Below are 13363 nucleotides of genomic sequence, written 5' to 3'. Positions count from 1 at the left end.
AGACAACTCCCACCTGTTTATGCTCTCTGTATGTGTGTATATATATCTCCTCAATATATGTTCCATTCTATATGCATCCGAAGAAGTGGGCTGTAGTCCACGAAAGCTTATGCTCTAATAAATTTGTTAGTCTCTAAGGTGCCACAAGTACTCCTGTTCTTCTTTTTGCGGATACAGACTAACACGGCTGTTACTCTGAAACTGACAAAAGTGCTTGTGTAGACATATCCTTAATCTTTTTCTACTGCGTAGTCTGAATATTTTTGTGCAATAACCACTAAGTTAGTTTATAGATGGGTTGCACTAACAGACAACCTACATATTTTAAGCATTTGTGCCTTGAACACATCTTCTGTCATGTATTTCCTGCAGAATTAAACTTTAGAAAACCAGTTTTGCTAAGGAGTAAATATAATGTGAAATTAAACCACTCTTTACTCATGGCACATAAGTTATTTATAGCAAAATATAATTTACTGAAATCTATAACTCCAGTAGCCATACATCATTCAGTGCAAATCAACATCCTAATTTACGAGCTGTCAGCAGCCAGTAGTAATCTTGTAATGTGTTAAGGGGGTCATGGTAAGTGTGTGCAGCATTTTCTCTCATGCAGCCTTATCCTTGGCAATATTTCAAATGGTTCAGAAATTTGTGAACACAAATCTATTGAGTTATGTATGCATCTTGAAATGTACATTTTTTTTAAACACAGCATGACCCCAACGTGTGGTGTGCGTTCCTCCTATGGAAGGTTGAAATTAATAAAGTTTGATTATGTAAGTCATGCGTCCTACAAAGTGTTTTTTACTGTAAGGAAACAGAGACATCCATCCAGAGAGGAAAACTGTCCTTGGACATATGTTACCTGCTGAACAGCCTCATTTATGTACGCATGCTTCACTTTATTCTTATACTTCAATTTGGATCTATATTTTATGTTTCTAGTTTCCAAGCCAGCACCTTATTGGGAAGGAACAGCAGTAATCAATGGAGAGTTTAAAGAGCTGAAATTAACAGATTATCAAGGAAAATATCTTGTCTTCTTCTTCTACCCTCTTGACTTGTAAGTAAAATTGATGCAGACATACCAAGGTATATATTTCCCTCCTTCCCTCCCCGCCACCTTCCCGAATTTTGGAAGTGTGTTGATTAGAGTCAGGGAACATTAAGATGTTGATTGCAACTGCACTTGACATTTTGTAATTCTATAGCATCTTACTGGGAAATGTTTACATTCCTTGCTACCATACAACTCATTGCTGCAAATGGAAAATGCATACAGGAAAGAGAAACACCATCTCTTATCGCTTCACTTCATACTCCCTGGAAGACATTTTTAGGGAGATTGATTTCCTCTTACAGACTTTTAAGGATGTTATGGGATACATTTAACTTAAATTATTGGATGGACTTTGCTTTCATTACACTATTGTAACTCCACTGCAGTCAATGGAGTTACTTCTGATTTATACCAGTGTAATAAGAGGAGAATCAGGCCCCTTGTTTTCTCGAAATGAGGAACAAAACATACAGTAAACTAGTAATACTCATGTAGCACTTTTCATCACTAGAACTCAAAGCTCTTTACAAAGAAAGGGTAAATAGTAGAGACAGTTAGCTGCTCTGATAGTGAAAATAATTGGAATCCTGACTTATTTTCCTCCTAGCCTCAAAGCTTGAACAATTGTGACCTAAAGTGTAATTTTGTGCCTAGAAGAAGCAGGAAGAGGTCAAATGCAAAATAGCTACAACTTGCATTACTATTTTCCAGGAAATCATGACCTCTGTTTCTCTGCAATTTGGTGTGTCATACTTTAATCCACTTATTCCTGTACAGTTTTAAAATCCGTGATTAATTGTACATGTAGCTAAACCGTAAGTTGTAATATTACTAAATCAACACAGACTGCATTTTCCATCTTATTATTCACAAACCACTTGCACATGGTTTGAAGATAGATAGTCCATCTGTGAATGTATTTATGAATGCTGTTAGGAACGCAGTTACTTGCGAAGTGAAAATTATTTTAATTGTGTATATTGGATTCCCTCTGTAAATAAAAACAATAGTTGTGATAAGTAATTCACAATTTATCTATTTTATATACTGCAAACAATATCTAGCTTCTCTGTAGAAACTAATTTAGCTGTGTATTAAGCTAACTGAAAAATCACTCCTGGATATTCTGAGAATTCTGAATTTACTTTGTTTTCAATTTTTTAGCACATTTGTGTGTCCAACTGAAATTATCGCCTTCAGTGACAGAATTGAAGAATTCAGAGCAATAAACACTGAAGTGGTAGCATGTTCTGTTGACTCACAGTTCACTCACTTAGCATGGTATGTAGCCTACCCATGTGTCTTTTATAGGAAATTATTGTTGGATACATATGAGATTATGGGTTGCTTCCCCCAAATTCACATACTCTGTCTGATGCATTAATATTGTCAAGTAAATATTGAATGATAAGGTGTGATGCTGTGTTGAATAAAAAGTGGCAAGTAATAAAACTAATGGTAAGAAATTCAAAAATAAAGTTTATTGTTGAAGGTGTCAAAGTAAAAGTGATGACTTTGGTTTTACCATTAGAATAAATTGTTCATTACAAATTATTCATCCAACTTTATGATAAAACATTCTATGTTGGATTAATACCAAAGAAATCTTCACTGGGGTTTTGTTGTTGTTTTTAATTGTGGGATTTGGAAGAAAGACAGGGTAGTTTGCAGGGTGGATAAAAATCAGTGATTAAAAAAATAAAAAAAATCTGAAATCTTTTAATTTAAATCTGCTTTTTTTCCTCAAAAAGCATTTTATCCAAAAAAAATCCATCTAAAGATAGTTTCAATTAATATACATTATAGCTCAAAGAGAACTCATCATGGAATAGGGATTATAAATTCTAATTCTATAGTATGACACAATATATTCATGTAATGTTTAAGAGAAGTTTTGTAAATGAGTTCCAATAGTTCATGGATTAGGGACCCAATCTTATGGGGTTCCACAGGCTTCTGTATAGATTATTTAGGTTAATCTTTCTATCTACCCAATGGGACTCAGTGCTCAGTCTAGACGATACCATCAGAGATGCTTAGTTTTGCAGATCTCATATTGTGGATTTGTGTCTCCAGAGGTAACATGCTTGTTAACAGCAAAAATATTTTTAAATAAATAATATAATAGAGGTGAGAAATAACAGACCTCAACTCTTTTGTCCCTCTGCAAATTTGTGTACACAGAGTCAATCCCTTACCTCTCTCTAAAAGTGAAAAGTTTCAAAAAGTTCAACGAATAGATGATTATTGGGGACAGAATAGATCTGGACAAGGAGAAGAAGTTTGGAGATAAATGTGAGAAGGGAGGGACATATGCTTGTTTTGTTAAATTATTATACGTTTGCTGTTGAAGAAAAAAATCCAGAATACATAACGTTGTTATTTTAGTTAAATAAAACAATTTAAATATCTGTCTGGTGATGTTCTCCTTCTAATACAGCAGGGCAAGAAAGTCCTCCAAATATTAATGATAGTTCACCTCTCAAGGACTTCATAAATATCGGCTTCAATTACCTTTGGTAAATGAAATAACCAAACAATCATTCATTTTCTGATATAGCTATAAAACTAATCTGAAAAGTTTTCAAAATAAATCACTATTTAAAAATGTATAGTGTGTACCTTCTAAAACAAACTTACATCTATCGCTGAGTTGTGAAGAATATATATTAAGGTTATAACAACCAACAAGAATGCACTTATGTAGAAAACCGTGATTAAATCGAGTCTTCCTGACTCATGATTGACTTAAATCAAATCCACCCTGGTAGTTTGGCCACAGAGAGAGAAGGAGGGTGTTTCAAGTGTAAATTAAGCATGGAAGGAGGCGTGAAGAGGAGATTAAGGCAACTGTAAATGGACACATTGAAGGAGGGTAGGAAGCAGGTTGGAGCAAACAAGTAGGAAAAAGAAAAACAGAAATATAAATATTCCTTCTGCAAAAAAGCTGCATGCAAGAGTTACTTGTATGTGGAATAAAAATCTCTCTGAAGAATAAATGTGCATCTCTTTTGTTTGTCAAAGGATTAATACGCCACGAAAACAAGGAGGACTTGGACCAATGAAGATCCCACTCCTTTCAGATTTGACCCACCAGATTTCAAAGGATTATGGAGTATATCTGGAGGACCAAGGGCACACACTTCGGTACTACAAACCATTATGGTGCATTCTGTCTTGTTATAGCAGTGCATTCTTCCAGTTCCATTTAAAGGGGCACTCGGTATTGGCACTTCTCTCATACTATTTAATTATATACTATGTTCATCACAGTAGTTAATATCTGAACATATACTGGGTCTATTTACATGGATAAATACAGGCAATTTTTCCACCGACTGTTGATAACTTAGCTGAAATTGTATATTAAAGCTCTTAGTCCACAAGGAAATGTTCCCTAATTAAAAAAAAAATTGGAAATTAACTCACAATGATCTATTGTGCATGTAAAACCCAGAGATTTAAAGGTGAACTGAAAAGCTTTATCCTGCCAGAATCTGAATTCTCAGTTCTGGCCTTTTCCTCCATTACTTACAGTGTTTTGGTTAGGAGTAACTGAACCATGAACTCAAGATCTGGCAAAGAACTGTCTGTTAGATGTTTTGTATTGACCATCTTGCTGCTGACCACAGGTATAAATCTTGTCTAGTGGTAGTTGTGGCATTGTTTGATAAGTAGTATTTCTTGCCCATTCATTTTCAGTGTTCTTTGTTAATACTACAGATACTCATGCTTGAAACAGATCAGTGTCCCTTACACTGCAGTTACCTGATCCTGTAGTGAAAACGTTGTTTTGTGACATTAGATCTCCTGTCTGGACAATGTTGCAAATTCAGAATTGCATCTTTGCTGCAGTAAATAGGTAAAGAAGGTGGACTTGGAAGGAGCAAGGTCACTTAAATATTTGTCTGATTAGCTAATGTGTAGAATAGAGATGTGCTGGCTGCCGCTTCCCGCAGCTCCCACTGGCTGAGAATGGCAAACCACAGCCACTGGGAGCTCTGGGGGGGCCGTGTCTGCGGACAGTCAAACTACACAAAATGTTTCGTGGCCCACCAGCGGATTACCCTGATGGTCCACCTGCCGAAGGTTGCCAACCCCTGCCGTACAAGAAAGTGAAACTTAAGTGGACTTATGTTCACATTTTGAAAGTAACTTTGAAATGCTCTTACTATAGCTGCAGAAGCTAGGATTAAATAGCCAATTTTCATTATAGCAAAAGATTAGCTGTAGGGTTCTTCAAGGTTTTATATTTGGTCCACTGTTTTTTAATGCTCTGTAAAGATAGCAGAATTTTCAAATGATAGTTACTTAGGTTTGTCAAAAGCAGAGAAGGATGTGAGGAGATTGAGAGTCCTAACCAAGCTAGGTGAATGGCCAACACAATGGCAAATGAAATTCAGTGTCAATAAATGCTAAGTAACTATTCATACACCTTACCAAGGTTCTAAATCAACTGTAACAGCTCAGGAAAGAGCCCTGGGAATCATTGTGACCTCTGTTCAGTGTATAACTGCATTCAAAAAAGTAAACAAGATATTAGGATGTATATGGAATAGGAAGGAGGATAATATGCCATTATATAAATAAATGGTGCCATCTCAACTGGAGTACTGTGTGCAGAACGGATCACCCCATCTCAAAGAGGAAATTGCTGAATTAGAGGGGCTTCAGCGAAGGGAGATAGGAATGAGCAACAGCACAGGATACATCTGCTTTGAAGAGAATCTGAAACATTGGCATTGTTTTCTTCAGATAGGAGAAGAATAAGAGGGGATACATTCAAAGTATATAAAATAATTAATGGTAGAGAGAGGGTAGGTCAGGAACTTTCTCCTTGCCTCATAAAAAGACCAAGGGAAAATTCAGTGAAATGAGAAGGTAGCAAATTCAAAAATTGACATAAGGCAATACTTTTTCACACCACACCTCGCTGGAACTCATTGCCAGAGGAAGTCATTTGCAACATTTAAAACGGGATTAGATACTTCTATGAATGTCAAGAATATCCGGCATTGTTATAGTTAGTACTAAAAAATTTGGAGGGATACTGTACCTCATGCGTCAGGATTTAAAATCAGTCTTTAAATATTATAGGAATTAATGTAGGGGGCAAATTATCCCACATCTGCCTACTGTGAGACAAACCCACCCCTCCCCTCCCCCCGAAGCCTCTGCTTCTGACCATTGTCAGAGACAGGAAACTGGACTAGATGGACTGAGTCTGTACATTCCTATAATATCATGCTGTCAACCCTGAACGAGCATTATCTCACCAGGTCTAGATATTTTAAGTGTAACAAGTGCTTTTGGTTTATCACTGTAATTTTTTTACTAAGGACTGTGCAACTAGCTTCAACCACATAGATTCTAAAGGCTCTTAGGTTCTCATTTATACAGTTCAGCATTTTATAATATCAGTGATCCACTTATCAAGCAGTATAGTTAAGGATAAATAGTGTTCAAGACTTTCATATGAAGTCTAAAATCTCAAAGTGCATATAAAAAAGTTCTTAAGCATCATCATATCACTAAAGAAAGATGCAATCTTATGTACTTGAACTTTCAGAAAGCCTTTGACAAGATCCCTCAAAGGCTCTTAAACAAAGTAAGCAGTTATGGGATAAGAGGGAAGGAGGTCATCTCATGGTTAAAAGAAAAAAACAAAGGGTAGGAATAAATGGTCAGTTTTCAGAATGGAGAGAGAGGTAAATAGTGGGGTCCCCCAGGGATATGTACTGTGCTGTTCAACATAGTCATAAATGATCTGGAAAAAGAGGTAAACAGTGAGGTGGCAGAATTTGCAGACAATTCAAAACTACTCAAGATAGTTAAGCCCAAAAAACAGACTGCGAAGAGTTTCAAAGGGATCTCACAGAACAGGGCAACAAAATGGCAGATGAATTTCAGTGTTGGTAAGTTCAAGGTAATGCACATTGGAAAGCATAATCCCAACTATACATTCAAAATGATGGGGTCTAAATTAGCTGTTACCACTCAAGAAAGAGATCTTGGAGTTATTGTAAATAGTTCTCTGAAAACATCCACTCAATGTGCAGCAGCAGTCAAAAATAGCCAACAGTGTTCGGAACCATTAGGAAAGGGATAGATAAGATGACAGAAAATATTATAATGCTACTATATAAATCCAGGGTACACCCACATCTTGAATATTGCATACCATTCTAGTCACCCCATCTCAAAAGAGATATATTGGAAAAGGTACAGGAAAGGGCAACCAAAATTATGAGGGGGTATGGAACAGCTTCCACATGAGGAGATATTAAAAAGTCTGGAACTTTTCAGCTTGGAAAAGAGACAACTAAGAGGGGATATGATGGAGGTCTAAAATCGTGACTGGTGTGGAGAAAGTGAATAAGGAAGTGTTATTTACTCTCTCATAATACAAGAACCAGGGGTCAACCAATGAAATTAATAGGCAGCCGGTTTAAAACAAACAAAAGGAAGTACTTCTTCATACAACGCACAGTCAACTTGTGGAACTCATTGCCGGTGGACATTGTAAAGACCAAAACTATAACTGGGTTTAAAAAAAAAAAAAAAAAAAAACTAGAAAAGTTCATGGAGATTAGCCAAGATGCTCAGGGATGCAACCCAGTGCTCGGATTGCCACAAGCTAGGAGTGGATAATAGGATGGATCCCTCAATGAGTGCCTGTTCTGTTCATTCTTTCTGAAGCACTTGGCATTGGCTGCTGTTGGAAGACAGGCTACTGGGCTAGATGAACCCTTGATCTGACCCAGTATGGCTATTCTTATGTTCTTACTGCTTTCTTAATTCTGACTTAACCTTGCCTAGGTCACAGCAAGATCTGAGAGCACTGCAAACTGAGGGCACTTTCAGTGAGAGATGGAGTTCTTTGTGTCAATGAAAAGCATCTCCTCTAAATGAGGCTGGTATTGAAGGACTCCAGAGATGGGGGAGGTTAGATCCTTCGTATTCTGGGTGCATTATAAATGAGAAAGTAATGTGAAGGGAGTTACAAAGGAAATTAAAAGTTGACACAGAACCTGTGCTTAACTTGATTGTGTAGTGCTTGGAGAGATCCAGACACTGCTGATCTAGTGTAGGTATGCTGCAGTATCTGGACACCACAATGTGTGTAATAGAGATCGATATCATTAGGTTTTTATCTAAAAGAAAAATTCCATGTTTTTGCAGAGGCCTTTTCATTATTGATGATAAGAGGGTCCTTCGACAGATAACAATGAATGACCTTCCCGTCGGCAGATCAGTGGATGAAACACTTCGTCTAGTACAAGCATTCCAGTACACTGACAAACATGGAGAAGGTACCTGTTTTCAATATTTTGGCAATGGGAATTATACTGAGGTCTTACTTAGTTGGAAGGTATATTTTTAGCTGTTAGGAAGCAAGGCATACTGCAACATTTGATAGCTTCATGGTTGTTACTGAGCAAAGTTTTCTGTTCCCCTCATTCAAGATTCAGTGGACCTGATTCTCCCCTGCCTTGCACCTAGTGTACTGTCCCAAGTGAATGCAAAGTGGTTGTAATACTACCAAATCAAAACAGTAGCATTTACACCCATTTTCCACTCATAAGCATAAATGACTGGGCAAGGTATGTAGCAGCGAAGAATCAGGCTCAGTATTTTAATAAATTTAGACGAGCTGCAATTGATCCAAGAGGCACTGCCAGTGTAATCTTAATTTGGGGGGGCTTTGTGGGAGGGAGAGGGAGAGAGGAGGCTGGTGTCCTAAGACAAAATAGATACAGTACTTTGAGGCAGTGGAAGGCATCTCCCAAAATGAGATTGGGTTCGGTGCCCAATGTAATGGAGACTGCAAATTCCTCTCTCTTCTCTTAAAGTAAATGATTCTTAGATGGTGTAAACTGGCATAGCTCCATTGACTTCAGCTTTTTACCTGGACTTCAGGGGGCTGTGCCAAGTTACACCAGTTTAGGATTTGACCCATAATAAGCTGTTCAATTTTAATTATTAACACATGTATATGTTCAGCTGGCTAATCTTCCTGCTCTTAATTTAAAGTGTTGGTGTTCAAAAGCAAACCTATGGAAAGTGACACAGCTGCAATTCATTCTAAGGTTGTCTACACAATGCGGTGATGCACACTATAGGGGTGTGCTTTCTGAAGCACACTAATGTGTGGCACATCAACTGGTCTGCATAGATCCTGAGGGTGCGCGCGCCAGGTTCCCTAGCGTGCTTTAATGTAGTGCAGTTTGAAACATGTTAACATGTAATGTAACATCTGTATAAACAGCTCTATTTTGCAATTCAGAATTGAAAAGATACTTAAAGGCAATGAGCGTTTTGATTAAGGAGATAAAGTCCTTTTTGTTCAGCTTCAAATAAAGCTGTGTCTCAGCTTACGCAGTACTGGATTCTCCCTGCGAAGCACGTGGAATCCTGTTGGGTTTTGCTGGATTTCTGTGGCAATGCATATCTATTTCATTGGACTCAGTGCAAAGGCTAGGAAGAAGAATCCTCCAAGGTTTTTATTATGTTCACCACATTTCAGCTGGCAGCACTGTCTGCAGGGGATAAAATGCCTGTGCTCCAGTTGTGGAATCCCAGCTGTGCAGGCAGATCCTTGAGCCTTTGCAAAGCCTCATCGAAACCAATGAAACTCTGCCTGGGCACAAGGTCTGCCCACCCATATGCAGTTGCAGGGTCAGCTCCATGGTCTCACCTAGGTTGTACATGAACAACTGAGCAATTGCAAGAATGGTAAATATTTATTTTTATCATTCTAATCCTTTTACATCCTAAGCAGGATATCAAACAAAACACTCACATTCTAGAGAGAGAACTTTAGTTTTTATTCATTGTTACTGTAATACTTGCCTCCTGGTATTAGTTTTAAAAAAAGTTGTACCTGTCTCCATTTCCACCTGATGGAATTGCTGCTCTTATCTTGGCACCATATGTCCTCATGGAATGGGGATTCATCTTCAGAATGGGAGGTACTATTACTTTGACAGTAAATTGACTAATAGACTGAAAACTGAAAATCAGAACCAACATATACCCAGCCAAGCAAGGATTTCCCATTTTTGGCGAATGGAACAATCCAATCTGCCCTGAAAATAGTATCAATATGAATGTTTTAGGGATACTGTCTGATGAATAAGCATGTTACATATTTGCAGATATTTACAAATAGTACCTTCTTGCTATATTACTTAAAATTCAAAGATTAGTTTTTTATGAGAATGGTTAGAAAACCAAGTAAATTAGAAAAATAATTTCTTTTCTACAAGGTCAACTTCCATTTTTCCTTTTTTTTTTTTTTCAGTTTGCCCTGCTGGTTGGAAACCTGGCAGTGAGACAGTAAGTCCGTATTTATATTCAGCATACATTAATTATTTTGCATGATTAAATAAAATTAGGGACCCAATCCTATCTCCATTGAAGGAGAAAGCAAAATTCTCATTAACTTGAATGGAAGCACAATATCAGGCCCTGTGCATTGTGATATTTTTATAAGTTCTTAATCTGTTATCATTGGAATTTGATTGACTGATTTATTACAGTATATCATGTTTGCAGTATTGCATTTTTCATGCAGGAAATAAGTTAATTTCTTCATAGCAGGAGTTTCCTTCTCCCTCAACTTTCCAATGTATGATCAAAACCTCAAGCACCAGAGAGTTGAGTTGAGGGAGAATTTCCTTCCTATCCTGCAACGCAGGTCAAAAGAGAGTTGGAAGCTCTCTGAGGAAGGGGCTATCTTCTCTGTCTTATCTGTACAGTGCCTAGCACAATGGAGACTTGATCCTTGATTGGGGTTCCTAAGCAGTTCCTCAGTATAAATAATCTCACTTCTCAGGCCATTGATTAATTGCCCACAATCTGGCAAAGCACACTATCACGGTTAGAATTGTAAAATGGAATGCATTTTGCAGCACGGTATCTCTTCTTTTGTTTCTTCATACTAACATGATTATGAGCCAAAGAGCAAGGGCCCACTTCAGTGCCCACTGAAGCAACTGAATTCAGTGGGTGTTGAATCGGGCCCCAATGGAACAACGAAAATATTTTTCTAAGGCTATGTCTACACACACATCTTATGTTGGCATAACATACATCACTCGTGTGTGAATAAGCCATCCCCTAGAGCGACATAAGCACTCGTCAGCGCAGCACTTTGTCGGCGGGAGAGGGTATGCCGTTCACGGGGTGGTTTATTATTCCGATGGGAGAGCTCTTTCCCGTCGGCATAGAGCATCTTCACCAGACATGCTGGTACCAGCAGCGCCACTACAACGGTGTACATGTAGACATGACCTAAGAAACTGGGTTACGGAAGGCTGCCAGCTACAATATTACATCATTGGCATTTATTGGAAGCTGCCCTTTTTTCTTCTGCTGCTTGTTTCAGCTGTTGGCACAGACAGCATTATGTAAAAAAAATTAAAATGAAAATAAATAAAAGGTGCCTTGAAAGAAATTCTATAAGGTTTCAGTAGCAGCAAAAAATTGAAGTGGTCTCTGCACCTTTCCTTGAGTTGGTAATACATGACAGCATCAAATACCACATTTTGGCAGGGCCATGAAATGTGTTCGTTCATATAGACAATGGGCTTATTTATAAACAATAACATTTTCAGAACGTCAATAGGATGCTAGTGATATAAACTGATACAGCATTATTAATAAACTGTATTCTAGTAGCTTCTGGAGTTTCCAGCCAAGATCAAGGTCCCATTGTGCTAGTCACTGTACTGACACACATTAAAAGACAGTCCCTAAATTGTATCTACATACAAGATCTCAAACAGTGCATGCAGAGAGCCAGAGTGTCTGTAGCGCCTCTAGTAAAAGTTTGACTTTTGACGTCAAAAGTTCATGCGTCTGACGAAGTGGGTATTCACCCATGAAAGCTTATGCTCCAATACATCTGTTAGTCTTAAAGGTGCCACAGGACTCTGTTGCTTTTTAGTAAAAGTTGCAACTGGCAACATTTAAGTGGCTAGCTTTGCTGCAGAGCAGCAGACCTCTGCATTACAGTGCGAAACAAGCAGATGCTGGGCATTATATTCATGGGCTAGTTGAGATTTGTCTTAGTGGGGAAAACTGGCTCTTTAGATTTTTATGGTGCAAGTGGGTTATAGGATGGCATATGTATGGCATTGGAAATCATGCATTCCACTACCTTGGCTAAACTGAATAATCTGTCCATTAGCAGCTGACAAGTGAGTGATTTCCCGTTCTTAGAAGGGTCAAGCCTATGAATACACTTAATAAAAGGGAGACCAGTTGATAGCAGTAATAGATTACTACTTTATAGCAGCTGCTGTTTCTGTACACCTGTGGCTGACAACTGACTCATTGCTGAGAATATCAGGCCGCAAAAAATGTATAGCACTGACGTAAATACAAGGAAGATGTTCTCTTTACTTTCTGTGCAAAAGCTGTAGTGCACTTAAACAGCAGAATAGTTCTGCAAAACACTCTTCAGAATACATTAACATCTGTAGCCATGCCTTCTAAATGGGTTTGATTTAATTAGATCAAACCTGAAGATGCCATGAGAGCGTGGTGGCCAAGACAAGAGCTGTAAGTAAACTCTGAGGCACTTGAGTACAGATGTTAATTTATGGAAATAATTCCAAGTTCACTTATGGGGAAAATCAGACTGGAGTACATTCTTTCAGCAAGGCAGATTCTGGTTCTTTCTTGAACTCCACTTCCTCCTCCTCCACCCCTACTGCCCTTCACTGTTTAGTGTTCATTAGAGATAAGCAGTAATCTTAGATCTGAACACGTGAAAGGTAATTTCTAAATGTAGTGTATGACCATTAATGCCAGAATATGAGGTAGATAATATTTTGTTCCTTTTGTTTTTAGACCAACACTTTCACTTTCTTTCTCACACAGATAATCCCAGATCCAGCTGGAAAACTGAAGTATTTTGATAAACTAAACTGAAACTTGCTTCTACTGCGCTACACAAGTCACATGCAACTTCAATGGTCAATAAAATTACATTAATTTTGTTATTTCCATGCATTTGGCTGATTTATAGTGGCTACCAACTGTAGTTGCTTTTGCAAAATACAGGTATTCACTGTGCAGAGACTACCAGTAGCAGAAAGAGAAGAAAACATTTTAGTTTTTCTTCAGTCGAACGTTAAGAACCAGATTCTCAGCAAGTATAAGTCAGCGTAGTTCAACTGAAATCAATGGAGCTACACCACTTTGTATTAGCAAAGGATCTAGTTTTATCTGTTTAATTTTTTTTAAACACTTAAAACTTCTGGGGTACATGCTAATATAAAAGGAAGATTC

The 13363-nt window shown here is 37.8% G+C and overlaps 1 protein-coding gene across 2 annotated transcripts; it reads left to right on the top strand.

Moving 5' to 3' along the window:
• Positions 1 to 948: 948 nt before the first annotated feature.
• PRDX4 (peroxiredoxin 4) lies at positions 949 to 13080 on the top strand (the record flags this gene model as incomplete). 2 transcript variants are annotated; one of them, XM_034755239.1, is given in 7 exon segments in its annotated part: positions 949 to 1066; positions 2228 to 2344; positions 4088 to 4210; positions 8246 to 8376; positions 10368 to 10402; positions 12585 to 12631; positions 12953 to 13080. In XM_034755239.1, coding segments are annotated over 7 exon segments (575 nt in total), but the record flags the coding sequence as incomplete, so codon positions are not given.
• Positions 13081 to 13363: the final 283 nt, after the last annotated feature.

The sequence above is a fragment of the Trachemys scripta genome, chromosome 1 (genome assembly GCF_013100865.1).
Source record: "Trachemys scripta elegans isolate TJP31775 chromosome 1, CAS_Tse_1.0, whole genome shotgun sequence".
Taxonomy (NCBI): Eukaryota; Metazoa; Chordata; order Testudines; family Emydidae; genus Trachemys; species Trachemys scripta.
The sequence above is the reverse complement of the archived record's forward strand: the minus strand, read 5'-3'. Positions and strand labels throughout refer to the sequence as shown.